General features: G+C 37.7%; 1 protein-coding gene across 2 annotated transcripts in view; it reads right to left on the reverse strand.

Annotated features, from left to right (window-relative positions):
- NBAS (neuroblastoma amplified sequence) overlaps window positions 1-16,317 on the reverse strand; it is a 375,829-nt gene that overhangs the window by 307,325 nt on the left and 52,187 nt on the right. For both annotated transcript variants that reach the window (XR_003115238.1, XM_025353552.1), the window contains exon 11: window positions 11,240-11,308. Coding sequence is in view for 1 of the 2 variants with exons in the window: in XM_025353552.1 (XP_025209337.1) it covers window positions 11,240-11,308 (69 nt within the window). In the remaining variant the exon portion in view is untranslated. The remainder of the gene's footprint in view (window positions 1-11,239; window positions 11,309-16,317) is intronic.

Below are 16,317 nucleotides of genomic sequence, written 5' to 3' on the forward strand. Positions count from 1 at the left end.
CCAAAATCTCAAGCCACAGTTAGAAAATCCACGCTAAATTCTATGAACAGAGTCTGTGGTATTTGGGAGTCCGAGTGTCTGTTGATAAGTAATATGGTTTGGCTCTGTATCCCCAGCCAAATCTCATTTTGAATTATTATAATCCCCACATATCAGGGGAGGGGCCTAGTGGGAGGTGACTAGGTCATGGGGACAGATTTTCCCCATGCTGTTCTCATGCTAGTGAGTTCCCATGAGATCTGATGGTTTAAAAGTGTGCGGCCGTTCCGCCCTCATTCTGTCTCTTTCCTACTGTCATTGAGACATGCTTTGTTTCCCCTTCATCTTCCACCATGATTGTAAATTTCCTGAGGTCTCCCTAGCCATGTGGAACTGTGAGTCAATTAAACTTCTTTTCTTTATAAATTACCCAGTCTCAGGTAGTTCTTTATAGCAGTGTGAAAATAGACTAATACAGAGGGCAAGGAAGAGAATACCAGAGTTTGTGCCTTGCAAATGCAAACATATGACTTTTCAAGTAACTATATATCACAATAAAAGTAAACCTTGGCCAGGCGCAGTGGCTCATGCCTGTAATCCCAGAATTTTGGGAGGCCAAGGCGGGTGGATTACCTGAGGTCAGGAGTTCAAGACCAGCCTGGTGAACATGGTGAAACTCTATCTCTACAAAAATACAAAAATTAGCCAGGCATGATGGCAAGTGTCTGTAATCACAGCTACTTAGAAGTCTGAGGTGGGAGAATGGCTTGAACCTGGGAGGCAGAGGTTGCCATGAACCGAGATCGCACCATTGTACTTTAGCCTGGGCAACACAGCAAGATTCTGGCTAAAAAAAAAAAAAAAAAGCAAACCTCAAATATTTAAACCATGATTCTTCATACTTTATTAAAATTTCTCAGCACACGTAAGTAATAATCTTGTTCTCTTCTTTGAATTAAGAAGTCGTAAAAGCAATAAAATTCATATGTGGCTGCAATTTTCTCTTCTTTTTCTTTTTTTGGAGACAGAGTCACTCTGTTGCCCACACTGGAGTATACTGGTGCAATCTTGGCTCACTGCAACCTCTGCCTTGAGGGTTCAAGGATTCTCCTGCCTCAGTCTCCCAAGTAGCTGGGATTACAGGCACCTGCCACCACACCGGGCTAATTTTTGTATTTTTAGTAGAGATGGGGTTTTACTATGTTGGCCAAGCTGGGTCAACTCCTGACCTCAGGTGAACCACCCACCTTGGCCTCCCAAAATGCTTGGATTACAGGCATGAGCCACCATACCCAGCCACAATTTTCACTTTGGTTAAAGTAAGTCTTAAATTTCTTTCTCATTCCTCAGCTATGAATGTCTTTTTTATTTTAATCATCATTTCAACAGCTGAAATGTTGGTCAACAACATTCAACTTGGCTCTGCCATTAGTAGTTATGTGACCTTAGGCACATTAGTTAACTATCATAAGTAAGAGAAACTTTCTCTCTTTTTGAAATAAAAATAACACCTATACATTATAAGATTACCCCAATGATAAAATTAGGGTGTACGTAAAGTCATTTAATGTACTTATCATATAACTCAGCTTTCTAAATACAGAAGTTAGTATGAAGATTGGATTCTACTTGAATCCATAATAACACATCTTAATCGTAAATTCCAACAACATGTTTCATTCATTTGGCACTCTTCACTTGAACTTTAGTAAGACCTTTCATATTAGGGGCATACATTGATACTTAATTCTTCTAACTTCTAAGTAGTACTTTATCTAGCCTCACTAACCACTTTATGTGCTCCCTGAGTATAGAAATTCCATCCACATTATACAAGTGCTGGAATACAGGAGCTGAAATAAGACAACAAATAGTGATGTTCCCCAAAAAAGGGAGGTATCAGGATCAAATGGACACCTGCTGCACTCCCAGTACTTAGGATAAATAGAAATCTAGGCTGGAAAAACACAGGCATATGTTCCTTGAGAAAACTCCCAGGTATCTCTGATGTGTGCCTCCACTTGTCATCTTCCACTTTAATTCTGTATTTTCACCGCTCTTCTTTCATTTTGCTGAGGAGGCAGCCAAAGCCCAGACACTCATGTAGCATGCCCCAGATGACCTGACAAGACTGTGGCAGCAATACAATAACTCTCCTAACACGCAGGGAACATCTCTTGGCATTCACAATAGGCAATTTCCTCAGTGCATTGCACAGAAAATGGTGAGTAGTCTCTTGCCAAAATGCTGACCAGGCACTTGATAAGTACTGTTCACATAAATGAAAACTGGGGGAAGTTATGCACACTCCAATAGTGGGAGACAAGAGACTCTGGAGCAATCGGCGCTCTATAAGCTCTCAGAACTAACCGGCCTGCACCCACTTGTACAGGGTAAGTCCCATAGTAATATCATCAAAAACAGATACGATCCTCTTGATAAAAGAAGACACTACCGCCTGTACAGTTTTCTGCCTAAAAAAGCAAACAAAAAATCTGCATGATCTAAATCCAACTACTAATGTATAAGAACACATGGACACAAAAGGACAAAAGAATAAAGAAAACACCACTATAAAGATGCAATGAGTAAAATGAAAAAACAGTTTCTTCAACAAATAATTTTTAAGAGAAAAAAAGACGATATGGAGGAGGGACCAGCAGATAGAGAAAAAGAGACTTAAAACACACAGTTTTTTTAAAAAAGCCATATTATTAGAGATGAACAATTGCATGATAAAAGTATCATTAAACAAATAAACCTAAGCCAGAATAATGGCTGCTTGTGGAGGGAGGGTGGGAACTGTGTTTGTGACAGAGTCCACAGAAGGCAGCTGGCAGAGTCCTGTTTCTGCCCTGGATAATGGTTATAAGGTTATGTACTTTTTCAATGCCAAACAAGCAGCACTTCACACCTACTAGGATTACTAGAATAAAAGACAGATAATAACAAGTGTTGGCAAGGATGTGGAGACAATGGAAATGCCATACTCTGACATGAGGAACAGAAAATGGTGCCACCACCTTGGAAAACTGCCTGACAACTCCTCAAATGGCTAAACAAAGTTATCAAAAGATCCAGCAATTCCACTCCAAGAAAAATTCAATGATATTTCCACAAAAGAACCTGCACACACATGTTCACAGCAGCATTATTTGTAATAGCCAAAAAGTAGAAACAACCCAAATGTCCAACTGATGAACGGATAAAGAAAACACTCCGTGTGTGTGTGTGTGTGTGTGTGTGTGTGTGTGTGTATATACACACATACATACATGTCTGTACATACATACATGTACAGACACACACATACACACACACAATGGGCTATTATTCAGCAATAAAAAGAAATAAACTACTGATACACGCAACAACATGGGTGAACTTTGAAAGCATCGTGCTAAGCGAAAAAAGCCAGTCACAATGGACCACATATTTTATAATTCTATTCATATAGAATATCCAGAATAGGCAAATTTATTCAAACTAAAAGATTAGGGGTTGCTTACAACTTGGGGAGACAGAGTGTTGCAGGTGATAGTTAAGGGATGCAGGGTTTTTTTCCCAGAGCAGTAAGACGTTTAAAATTGATTCTTGAAATCATTGCACAGTTCTGTGAATATACTAAAAAACTCTGAATTGTATATTTTAAATGAGTAAATTGTACCACATATGAATATTTCAATAAAGCTGTCCCCAAACTGCTTATTAAACCACACATTTGTTTGATGCAATTTCCTATATCTGTATTATATTTCACAGTAAAAGCTTAGGAAGGAAGAAAGCATGGGAGAGAGGGAGGGAGAAGGGAAAACAAGAAAAGAGGGAGGGAGGAAAGGAAGAAAAGAATGAGGGAGAGAGGGAGGGAGGAAGAAGGTGCAAAAAGAAGCTAGCAGGAATCTGATTTAATTTCTCTCTGCAAAGGAGCGAGAAATTCCAGGCACTTTTCTAGGTAAAACAGATGTGACCCTAACTTCATGGAGCCATGAAATCACAGATTAGGTAAATAAATAAACTAACAAATAAATCTGCATTACAAACTGTGATTACTACTATGGAAGAAAAGCACAGAGTGCTCTAAGAGAGAATAACAATAGGAACTGTATTTAAATTAAAGGACTATAAGAGGAATCTGAGGATATGAAAATAGAGCTGATGCCCAAAGAGGAGAAGAAATTAAATTAATGAGGACAAATAAGATAAAACCATTCCCAATAGAAAAAAAATGGAATCCACAAAGAAACAAACGTGGCACCCTTGATGAGCTGAGATAAGGCCAACATAACTAAAAGAGAATGAGCCAGTGGTATGAGATCAGTCTGCAGAGACAGTCATGGGCCAGCTTATGTAATGTCTTTTTGGATAATGTTAAGTATTTTATTCTGTCATCATTCTTAGTTCAATGGAAAGTCACTGAAGGCTTTCTTCAAGCAAGAAAGTGAGCTTATCTGATTTACATTTTTTAAGTCACTAAGGTTGCTAGGGGAACTGATTAAGTATCTGCTAACTTAGGAGAGATGAAAAATTACACGATGGTGATAGCCATAGAAGAAAAAAGAAGTAGAAAGATTCCAAGTACACTCTGAAGATGATACTGGTAGCAAAGGTGTTAGATTAGATTAGGTGGGGGGATGAAGGACTGGGTGGTATCAGCAATAATTTTCAGGTATCTCCCTTTGCCAAAAGGATGGATTACTGAGGCAATCAAGTCTAAGGCAGAAATGGTTAGGGAAAGAAAAATGAGAAGCTATCAGAGTTTTGTTTTGGAAATGTTTGATTTAAAATGCCTGAAGGCTATCCTACTGAAGCTGTCAAGTGAGCAGCAGGGTATACAAATCTGAAGTGCAGAGGAGAACTGGGCTACAGATGCCAGCTTAGGAATTCTTGGGATCTGAAAGGTATTGAAAATCTGAAAATACTCATATTTTATTCATTAAGAAGTATGGAATATATTGATGTTTGTAGCATCTCAAAGCCACAGAACACACATTTAATTTGCTCCTACTAACACCCATGAGTAGGTAATAAAATTACTTTCAATGACAAAAAATTAGTAAAACATTTCCTTGTATTTTACTATAGTGTACTTCTATGTCATCTATAATAACTAAGAACCAACTCTATCAGAAGATATGTTTTTAAAAGCTTTTCTAACAAATTATTAAAGGAACTAAAATTTTAAAACTTTTTCCCCTAAATATAGTATACCTTTCCTCCAGTGATTTGCTGTAACTAATCTGCCTGCAAAATGGGTGACTGGTAAAAACATTTACTGAGTGTATAAAGTACATGTAGGGGTGCACAGAAATGGGAAGTAGCTCACCCATTCTCCACTAAGTTATTCCAACTTTCCCCACTGGAGGGCCCACAAAAGAACATGGCAGCAATATAGTATCAAACTACCACAGATGCTAGAGTTCCACTTGCTATAAAACCTCACTTAATTTTTCTAATCTGATTCTAATCTATAAAATTTGGAAAATACTATACCTTTTGGGTTGTGAGGTTTAAAAGATAATTAAAATATATATGTTTGTCCCAATAATAAAAATATGTATACATATACACAGTGTCTGCATATAAACATTTAAAATGGGACTATTCAAAAAATAACAGATGCTGGCAAGGTTGTAGAGAAAAAGAAATGCTTACACACTGCTAGTAGGAGCGTAAATTAGTTCAACCATTGTGGAACACAGTGTGGCAATTCCTCAAAGACCTAAAAACAGAAATACCATTCGAACCGGTAATCCCATTACTGGGTGATATGGTTTGGATCTGTGTCCCCACCCAAACCTCATGTCAAATTGGAGGAGCAGCCTGATGGGAGGTGACTGAATCATGGGGGTAGATTTCCCCTTGGTGTTCTCATGATAGTGAGTTCTCACAAGACCTGATGGTTTGAAAGTGTGCGGCACTTCCCCATTTGCACGCTGTCTCTCTCCTGCTCCACCACGGTAAAGATGTGTTTCCTTCCTCTTCCCCTTCCGCCACGACTGTCAGTTTCCAGAGGCCTCCCGGGCATGCTTCTTGTTAAGTCTGCAGAACTGTGAGTCAATTAAATCTCTTTTCTTCATAAATTACCCAGTCTCAGGTAGTTCCTTTTCATTTATTTATTTATTTTGAGATAGTCTTGCTCCATCACCCAGGCTGGAATGCAGTGGCGCGATTCTTGGCTCACCGTAACCTCTGCCTCCTGGGTTCAAACAATCCTCCTACCGCAGCCTCCCAAGTAGGTGAAATGACAAGTGTGCACCACCACACTCAGCTATTTTTTTGTATTTTTAGTAAAAAAGGGGTTTCACCATGTTGGCCAGGCTGGTCTCAAACTCCTGACCTCAAGTGATCTGCCTGCCTCAGCCTCCCAAGTGCTAGGATTACAGGCGTGAGTCACTGCGTCCAGCCTCAGGTAGTTCTTATAGCGGTGTGAGAACGGACTAATACACTGGGGAATATAAATTGTTCTGTCATAAAGACATATGCACACATATGTTCACTGCAGCACTATTCACAATAGCAAAGACATGGAATAAACCTAAATGCCCATCAGTGATAAACTGCATAAAGAAAATGTGGTACATACATGGAATACCATGCAGCCATAAAAAAGAACAACATTATGTCCTTTGCAGCAACATGGAGCTGGAGGCCATTATCCTCAGAAAACTAATGCAGGAACTAATGCAGGAACAACCAAATACCACATGTTCGCACTTATAAGTAGGAGCTAAATGACGAGAACGCAAGGACACACAGAGGAGAACAACACATACTGAGGCTTATGAGCAGGTGGAGGGTGGGAGGACGGAGAGGATGAAGAAAAACAACTAATGGGACTAGGCCTAATATCTGGGTGACGAAATAATCTGTACAACAAACTCTCATGACACAAGGTTACCTATATAATAAACCGCACGTGTATCCCTGAACTTACAATAAGTTAAATTTTTTTTAAAAAGTAAAATTTTAAAAAGAAAATGAGACTATTTTAAAACATTTTGATTGAGAAGGCACAGTCATCTTTTATTAAGGAAAACTGCACGAATTGTTAAAATATGAACACAAAGAAATTGTCATGAAATACAGCTTGATAGCAAAGACTGAATATCACTTGTATCTGCTGCAATTCACTCTATTCCACCAGCTCCAATATCCATTTGTTCTTTCTTCATTAAAAATACTATTAAAGGCTGGGCATGGTGGTTCACGCCTGTAATCCCAGCACTTTGGGAGGCTGAGGATGGCGGATGACAAGGTCAGGGGATTGAGACTACCCTGGCTAACACGGTGAAACCCAGTCTCTACAAAAAAACACAAAAAATTAGCCAGGCATGGTGGCAGGTGCCTGTGGTCCCAGATACTCGGGAGGCGGAGGCAGGAGAATGGCGTGAACCCGGGAGGCAGAGCTTGCAGTGAGCCAAGATTGCACCACTGTGCTCCAGCCTGGGCGACAGAGCAAGATTCTGTCTCAAACAAACAAAAATAAACTATTAACACTTTCTACTACTGGCAACAATAATTGGAGAATGAGTTGTACTTTCTCTCAAACATTGCAATAAAACTTCCTAACTAACTGTCCTTTCCAAGACAGGGTTTTTAAGAATGTTAAACATCAGACCTTTGTACTGAAATTAATTGCTGTCATCTAATTTAATAGTCAATTAAAAATGAGTGATTTACCATTTCCTGTAACTTTCAAATACATAAACTGTATTAAAAAGAAAGTTTTCTAGTGCATACATTCAAAACATTCTAAAGTACTACATATTCTTAAAGAAAAAAACTCAGATCAATAAAAGGCAAATTTATAAGTGCTGCTCTTCCAACATTCCACGAGCATTTATTGAATATTATATATTCAATATTAAATATTAGGTGCCAGGCATTGTTTTACACTGTAGGAAGTCAGCAATGAACAAAACAAACATAAATCCCCACCTTCAAGAAGTTTACTAGATATTCTAGCCCACTATATTTTAGAAGTCTGACACAAACACACACACACACACACACAATTAGAAATCTATCCTTCAAATCAAAACAAAGTCAACCTCAAAAGCCCGATTAACAACCTGTGACAAAAACACTGTAAATGCATGAAGGAAAGAAAAAAGCTTTTTGGAAAAGTAAAAATAAAAAATTCCAAGCCAATATCCTTTATAAAATAATATAAATAATTCTTATTTTTAATATACTCTTCTAAAAGATAATACTGGCCAGGCGTGGTGGCTCACGCGTGTAATCCCAGCACTTTGGGAGACCAAGTCCGGCAGATCATGAGGTCAGGAGAACCAGATCACCCTGGCTAACACGGTGAAACCCCGTCTCTACTAAAAATACAAAAAATTAGCCAGGCGTGGTGGCAGGCGCCTGTAGTCCCAGCTACTCAGGAGGCTTAGGCAGGAGAATGGTGTGAACCCAGGAGGTGGAGTTTGCAGTGAGCCGAGATCGCACCACTGCACTCCAGCCTGGGTGACAGAGCGAGACTCTGTCTCAAAACAAACAAACAAAAAAATAATATTATATGCCAGACAATGAGAAGCTATTTTTTAAAGCCACGTAAGTTTTGGGTATAACAAACCACAATTCAAAAAGAACCTGTGGACTACTAATTATTAATTCTATAATTCAGGATATAAAGAAATTAACAGAGATAACAGCAGTCACCATTATTATTTGCTGAGTATCTGCAATACGACAATCACTGTCTTAGCTATTTTATGTATATTACCTCTAATACTATACAATCTCAGTGTTGTTACTTTAGAGTCTCATAAGTAAATTTTTTAAATGAACTAAATATTAATAATACGGTTATACAGGAAAGCAGGCCCATGTTGTAAAGATATTAGTTGTTAAGAGGAACATTTTTTCTTTTTTGAGACAGGGTCTCACTCTGTCCCCCAAGTTGGAGTGCAGTGGCACAATCATGACTCACTGCAGCCTCGACCTCCTGGGCTTAAGTGATCCTCCCACCTCAGCCTCCCGAAGAACTGGGATAACAGGAGTAAGCCACCACCCCAGGCTAAGAGGAACACATTTTAAGAGAAAAATAATTGCTGCCAAACTTGAGTAGTAAAATAGATAATTCTTTCTAAGATATTAAGTAATTTATCATCTCAGCTACTTTGAAACACATCTTGGTTTCTGTTTCTTCCAAATTACCAACTAAAGGTTTAAGACAATAACCAACTAGAAGTGGTGAAAACAAGCACTGGATGACAAACCAACAGAAGACCAAACACATCTCTGACACTAACTGGATAGGTGAGTTTAGGCACACATTTCTCTTGAGGCCTTAATCTCTTCATCAATAAAAAGTAGGCATCATAATGCCAGCGTAGGTGATGCAAACTTCCTGTGAGATCCTGTGAAAATACTTGTCAAAGTGTTCACAATAATAAGGAATTATTAGATAAGCCCTATGAGCTCTTTCAGCTCTAAAATTATAGTACAGTCATGTATCACTTAACAACAGGGAGATGTTCTGCAAAATGCGTCACTGGGTGATTTCGTCATTGTGAAAACATCATACATAGAGTGTAGTTACACAAATCTAGATGGGATAGCCTACTACGCACCTAGGCTGGGTGGTATAGCCTATTGCTCCTAGGCCACAAACCTGCTCAGCACGCTACTCTACTGAATACTCTGGGCAACTGGAGCACAATGGTATTTGTGTATCTAAAAACAGAAAAGGTACAGTAAATGGTATAAAACGTAACAAATGCCTGTACAAGGCATTTACCATGAATGGAGCTTGCAGAACTAGAAGTTGCTTTGGGTGGGTGGGTGGGTGGGTGAGTGAGTGAGTGAGTGAGCGAGTGGCGAGTGAAGGGGAAGGCCTAGGACAGGACATTACTGCACACTACTATAGACTTTAGAAACACTGTAAACTTAGGCTCTACTACATTCATTTTATAAACTTTCTTTCTTCAATAATAAATTAGCCTTCTCTTACTGTAACTTTTTTACTTTATAAACTTTGTATTTTTTTACCTTTTTGACTTCTGTGATAACATTAACTTAAAACACAAACAGGCTGTACATACTCCTGTATAAAAAAATTTTTCTTTCTTCACATTCTTGTACTATAAACTTTTGCATTTTATTTTATGCTTTTAATTTTTTAAACATTTTTGTTAAAAACTAAAACACAAATATACACATGAACCTAAGCCAACCCAGGGTCAGGATCATCAATATTACTGTCTTCTACCTCCACATCTTGTCCCACTGGAAGGTCTTTAGGGATGGTAATACTCATGGAGTTGTAATCTCCCATGATAAGAATGCCTTCCCCTGCAATGTCTGAAGAACCTGCCTAAGGCTATTTTATAGTTAACTTTTTTTTTTTAATAAGTAGAAGGAGTACTCTCTAAAATAATGATTTAAAAGTACAGTACAGTCAAGCCCTCCATATCCGCAGGTTCCACATCCTCTGATTCAACCAACTGTGGATTGAAACTACAGCATTTGAGGGATATAGAATCTGCAGATATGAAGGCTTGACTTTTCATATCAGTAGGTTCTACCAGGAAAGAAATTGAAGCAGTGAAAAAGATTAGATTATTTGATTTTCCCCCAAGACGGGAGTATGATTTGATTCCCCTACAAGACAAGAGTATGATTTGATTCCCCAGTGTAGGTACAGACTCTTGTGAAAGTCAAACAGAGAAACAAATGTAACCACCTCCCAGAGGCAGTTCCTGAGTATCACTGATACTCATCTGGATGTAACTGTCTAACATCCTTGCCATGGATCCATGCTTTTCCAGCTAAGTAACAAGACAGTAAAACAATGGTACTTAAAACCCAGGGTCAAGAGGCACATTTCTTCTTGGAGCATCAGTAATCTCAGATTTGGGGAAGAATTTTTTTTAATATTAAGCCAAAGAAGGATATATTATGAACAACAATACAAAATTCACAAGATTTGTAAAGATAAAATACGAAATTCAAAGATATATATATAATGCTTCTAGGAGAATTCCTTGAGCTATATTCCCAGACCCCCAAGAAGGCTGGGTATATCCTCTATAATTATTTTTCTTTTAAGATAAGGTTGATACACAGTAAAATATACAAATATTCAGCAACAGCTCTATGAATTCTTACTAATGCATATAGCCACATAGTGTACATGAATACACTCAGATGAAGATACAAAAAATTCGAGGTTCATTCAGCTTTGACCTTAAAGGTACTTCCAGGTAAAAATGTTTGAGAAGCCCACCATAGTTAAGCCAATTTGCGTTACCTGTTCTTGTCCCTGGCGACTGTAAAACTTGATGCTTAACATCCTTAATAATCCCAGTGTCTTCGGTGCCTGCGAAATAAATGCATCATATGAAAAAAGATTATTGAAATGACTTATCATTGTAAAATGTCCTTTTATAATGAAATGAAAACTATAGCAAATTTAGTATTTTTTTTTAATGATTAAAGAAAATCACGAATAAGGTGTCAAGGATCTTGGTGAGATTGTTTTTGTTTAGAAAAAAAAAATCCACCAAGTGGTACAATCTTACAAAATACCTCCATGATCAAATGCTTTTTTAACTATATAACCAGTAAAATTTATGCAAATCAGAATCCACTGAAAGCTCTTCTCAAGTAAGGCTGCCCAAGGTTGCCATTTTACCCTAACATCAGTATGGAAAAAGCAAAAACTTCCCAAAGAAATTTCATCTATTAACAATTGATTCTATGCTTGAAAAACACCCAAAAAAAAAAAAAAACTTCATCTTTAGAAATCAGTGAATAAAATAACTTAATATAACACATGACAATTTTTGTCTTTAGACTTAGAAACTATATTTTTTAATGGAAAATAACATTGTTGAGGATGTAGGGAATCTGGAACCCTCATACACTATTGATGGGAACATAAAACCGTACAGTCACCATGGAAGATGTGGTGGTGGTTCCTCAAAAACTTAAACATGAAACTAACATGTGACCCAGCAATTCCATCCAAGATTTATACACAAAAGAATTGAAAACAAGCATTCAAACAAATATTTGTACATGAATGTTCACAGCAACAATATTCACAATAGCCAGAACTTCTGAGTTGAAAACATTAGGGACGGCCTTGATACACATCTCCAAATACTTCCTCCAAAAAAAGTAAGAACAAGAAAGGGAGATAAATCTACACAAAAACCATGCTCTCAGCTTAGCCTGAAGATAAAATTTTATAGTAACTGTAAGCAGAAAGAAAGAAATCACCAAATCCCAGTGTGTCATCTCCATTGCTCCTGCTAAAACCTATGTCCCCACTCACCCCCACTGTGACCTGCCACAAGGTGTGGTGGTGAGCAAAAGCAAATTGAAAAACACCCAGGAAGGACAGAGGGGAGCTAGCAAAAATGGCTAAGGTCCATTTAAAACCAAAACCGCCACCAAAAAGACTAAGTCCACTCTGAGTGAAAATACTATAACAGCATCCAGGTTGATCAGACATGGCCTACAGGGAAGGGACCTAAGTGTGGGCATGATGTGAAGAGGCAGGCTTCCAAACACAGAGCTTCTGAGGGAGAAAAATGGCAAATAGGAAGAAGTGCCTTTTGCCAAAGGGGTGGCAAGGGGGAAAGGAAGCAAAGGGGCAAATGTAGTGTACAGCAAGACAGTAGACAACCACAACATCAGAAGATCCACGCCCCCTCCTGCCACCAAAACAAAACCAAAAAAATCTAGTAAGGTATATGAACTTTGCTATACTGACAAAAGAAGGCACCATTAACCTACGAATCTTGTAAAGTATTCCAATATCATAAAAATGAACAAGAAAGAGAGTCACAAACACTTTGCAGACATGAGAAGACAAAAGTCAACACGTGTCAACAAAGGGAAATTATGGCTGAAAAAACAACCATGAAGCAAAAGAAAACTTTAACACAGCACTCCAAACGGAATTAAATGTAGTCAGATAAGCATTTGAGAATGTGGACAACTTGAAAAACCATCAAAAAATTCAATAACTGAGAATAGAACTGGACAAGAAAAGTGAAAAAGAATTAATAATAAAAAGCTCAATAAATTCAGCAAAGAAATATAAGAAAAAGACAAAATTATATAAAAACTAAAGAATACAAGGTATCCAAAGGATAATTTAATAAGGGGCTTTAAAGGAAGACATGAAAACAATGAAAAAATTAAAATGAGTTAAGAAGTGAAAAGGAAATGAGATAAAAGGAAGAGGTAAAAAGAGTAAAGAAAAACTACTGGAAAGAGAATATAGTAAAAAGCAGTAACATTTGGATTGCCATAGAATCTGAAGAAGATAAACAAAACCAAAGCACAGAATATTTAAACTATAATCCATGAAAACTTTACAGAAACAGAAAATGGAAAAAATAGAAACAAAAAAAAACTGAATCTACACACTAAAAGAACCAATGCATACCTAGGAAATTTAAACTCAGAATGATCAACTACAATATCCTAGGAAGCTATTAGATTTCAAAGATAAAGAAAATAAAGACCTGCAAGAAAAACTGACTAATAACATACAAAGGGTAAATCATTTGATTGCATCAGATTTTTTAAACCCCACATACAAAGCAAAACAAGAGTAGCATTTTTTAAAAGTTTAATGAAAGAAAAGGCGAACCAAGGATTTTATAGCCAGACAAGTTTTCCCTCAAATATCAAGGCTATGGCAAAACAGTTTTGAACATAAAATACAAAAACTTAAGAAACTCATCACCTATGATCCCTTCTCAAAACATACTAGGAAATAACTTCATCCAACCACAAGACTGGGAAAACTTCAGCAAAAGAACTGAGTAAGCATTTTGAAGAACATAAATAAATGACTAAGACTAACGAAAGCTGGGAAGAAAAGTAGACACCAAAGTATAAATATTATGTATGTGACAATGCAGAAATAAAACAACAAAAAAGAGAAAGAGGAAAGCAGAATAAGCTGGGTTTTGCATAAGCAATTAGTAGAAATGAAAGAATACCAAGAAAACAAACTCGTAAAATGCTGGAAGACATTGATAATATCAATAAGGATAGCTTCCATGAAATGATGGAGGCAAATCTCCATTCAAGTGAATTCAAGAGAGAATGGAAGAAGAGGAATTGGAAACAAATACAGACAACTCTTGAACACTGTAAGGAAAGGAAAAGAAATGGGATGGCAGCTAGAGGGCAAAGTGGAGTCTGAAGAGTTTTTGTGAGAGGAAAAATAAAAGCATGCTATATGCTGATAAACCTAAGAGATTACAAAATTCCTGATGTAAGAGGAATATCCTTCAATTAACAAGAGTGGGAGATCTAGTGGACAAACACAGGGGTTGGCCTCAGCCGGAGCAAGGACAGTTCCTCTGTCTGGACAAAAGAAAAGTTACAGTACACAGGCACAGCTGCCGGCAGGCTGTGGGATCCTACAGAAGTATTCCTCCTGATTACTTCTATTTTTTCAGGGAAATAGGATTTCTCATGGAAATAGGACTTCAAAAAGTCTATGTTCTTTCCACAATAACCTTCTATATTGAAAAAGCAGCAGCAGTAGCAGCAATAATAAAAATTCAGTCAACTTTGTTCATTCTTACAGTTTTCCAAAATTTTGATCTTAAAAACACAGACAACAATAACACTGTAGATCATCTTACAGTTTATCAAATGCCTTTACAGTGGCAAGGGATAAGGTGGAATTCAAACGCCAGCCTTCTGACTCCACAGCCTGAATCTTTCCGTTGTCCCAGCTACTGAATTCTAATCTGGTACCTGTTTTAGCTTATTGCATTTATTTGAGACATAGCTGTTCTTTCAACATGCAATGAATCCCTTGAGGGCTGCTACCAGTAATTTTATATTCTTAATACCTGAAGCAGTGATTAAACGTTGAACAAATGAATAAATAAAACTATCTCACATAGATGACACTAACATTAATTTGGAAACTTGGGTCAATGCACATATTGAATTTTGCATAGTCTGTTTTACAACCTAGCAGCCTTGTGAGAGGCTATGAGGTATGTGTCAGCAGCATTTTTCAGTCAATACCCACATCAAGACAACAGCAACCTGAAACAAACAGTAAGAGAAGGTTCAATGAGAACAATGTCTGCTGCCTGACAAAAAGAGCTAATCCCATAACCTCAAATTATTTTGAGGTAAGGGAAGGCTATGCAGAATGACTGTAAGTTTAGCTGCAAGACACAGCCACTAACATAATTAAAATACACTTGCAGCATTTCAAGAAGTTAATCATACAGCAGAGCATTCAATTTGCAATTCAATATTTTTCCCACTTATTTTGTCAGTGCTCAAGCAATTTTCTTTTAAAAGACTTCAATATCGAAGCCTCAGGCCACAAGGAGAAGGACCATACATAGCAGAGCAGATTCCAATACTTCAGTAAGGTGCAAAGGGAAAGCACAGGAGAATTCAAAGAAACCAAGGTGAAAAAACGTTCCTTGGTATGTGACTTCCCATTTGCTCGTCCAAATAAACACTTGATTACACCAAACCAAAAGGGACTGTCACCACTTACCTATGTTACCTCTCCTTATATCCTCTACACGGACCAACTTTCCTTTTCTCCTCAACCTTATTTTGGCAAATTTCACAGCTACAGAAAAGTTGAAATGATTGTACAAAGAAACACAAGTATACCTCTCACCTGGCTAGACCAGTTATTAACATTTTGTCACATTTGCTTTATCTCTATGTGTGTGTGTATATATGTATACAGACACACATACTTTCAATTTTTTTTTTTTTTTTTTACTGAATCATTTGAAAATAAGGTGCAGACTTGGCCGGGCATGTTGGCTCAGGCCTATAATCTTAACACTTTGGGAGGCCAAGGCAGGCAGATCACCTGAGGTCAGGAGTTTAAGACCAGCCTGGCCAACATGGTGAAATCCCATCTCTACTAAAATACAAAAATTAGCCAGGCATGATAGGGGGTGCCTGTAATCCCAGGTAATTGGGAGGCTGAGATGGGAGAATCGCTTGAACCCGGGAGACAGTGGTTGCAGTGAGCCAAGAAAGCTGCAGACATCATGCTTACTTTAGACAGAGCTAAGAGAAACTTCTTCAAACTCTTTCTAAGATCTGCCCCAAAACATCCTGCATATAAAACTACAAGCTGGATATGACCTAAATCAGAGAGATAAACATAGCTAAATTCCTACAGATATGAACTAATGTGTCCAATATGTATGAGTAACTTCTACCTCACTTTACTTTTAATAGATTATGGGATAATCATCACAGCAAATATTAGTGCCACTGATACGAACATAATTTGATGCAGTGGGGGGTGCAGAACAGAAATTAGAAGATCTGGCCCACCTCATGCCTCTATTTTCAGTT

Source organism: Theropithecus gelada, chromosome 13, assembly GCF_003255815.1.
Source record: "Theropithecus gelada isolate Dixy chromosome 13, Tgel_1.0, whole genome shotgun sequence".
Classification (NCBI taxonomy): domain Eukaryota; kingdom Metazoa; phylum Chordata; class Mammalia; order Primates; family Cercopithecidae; genus Theropithecus; species Theropithecus gelada.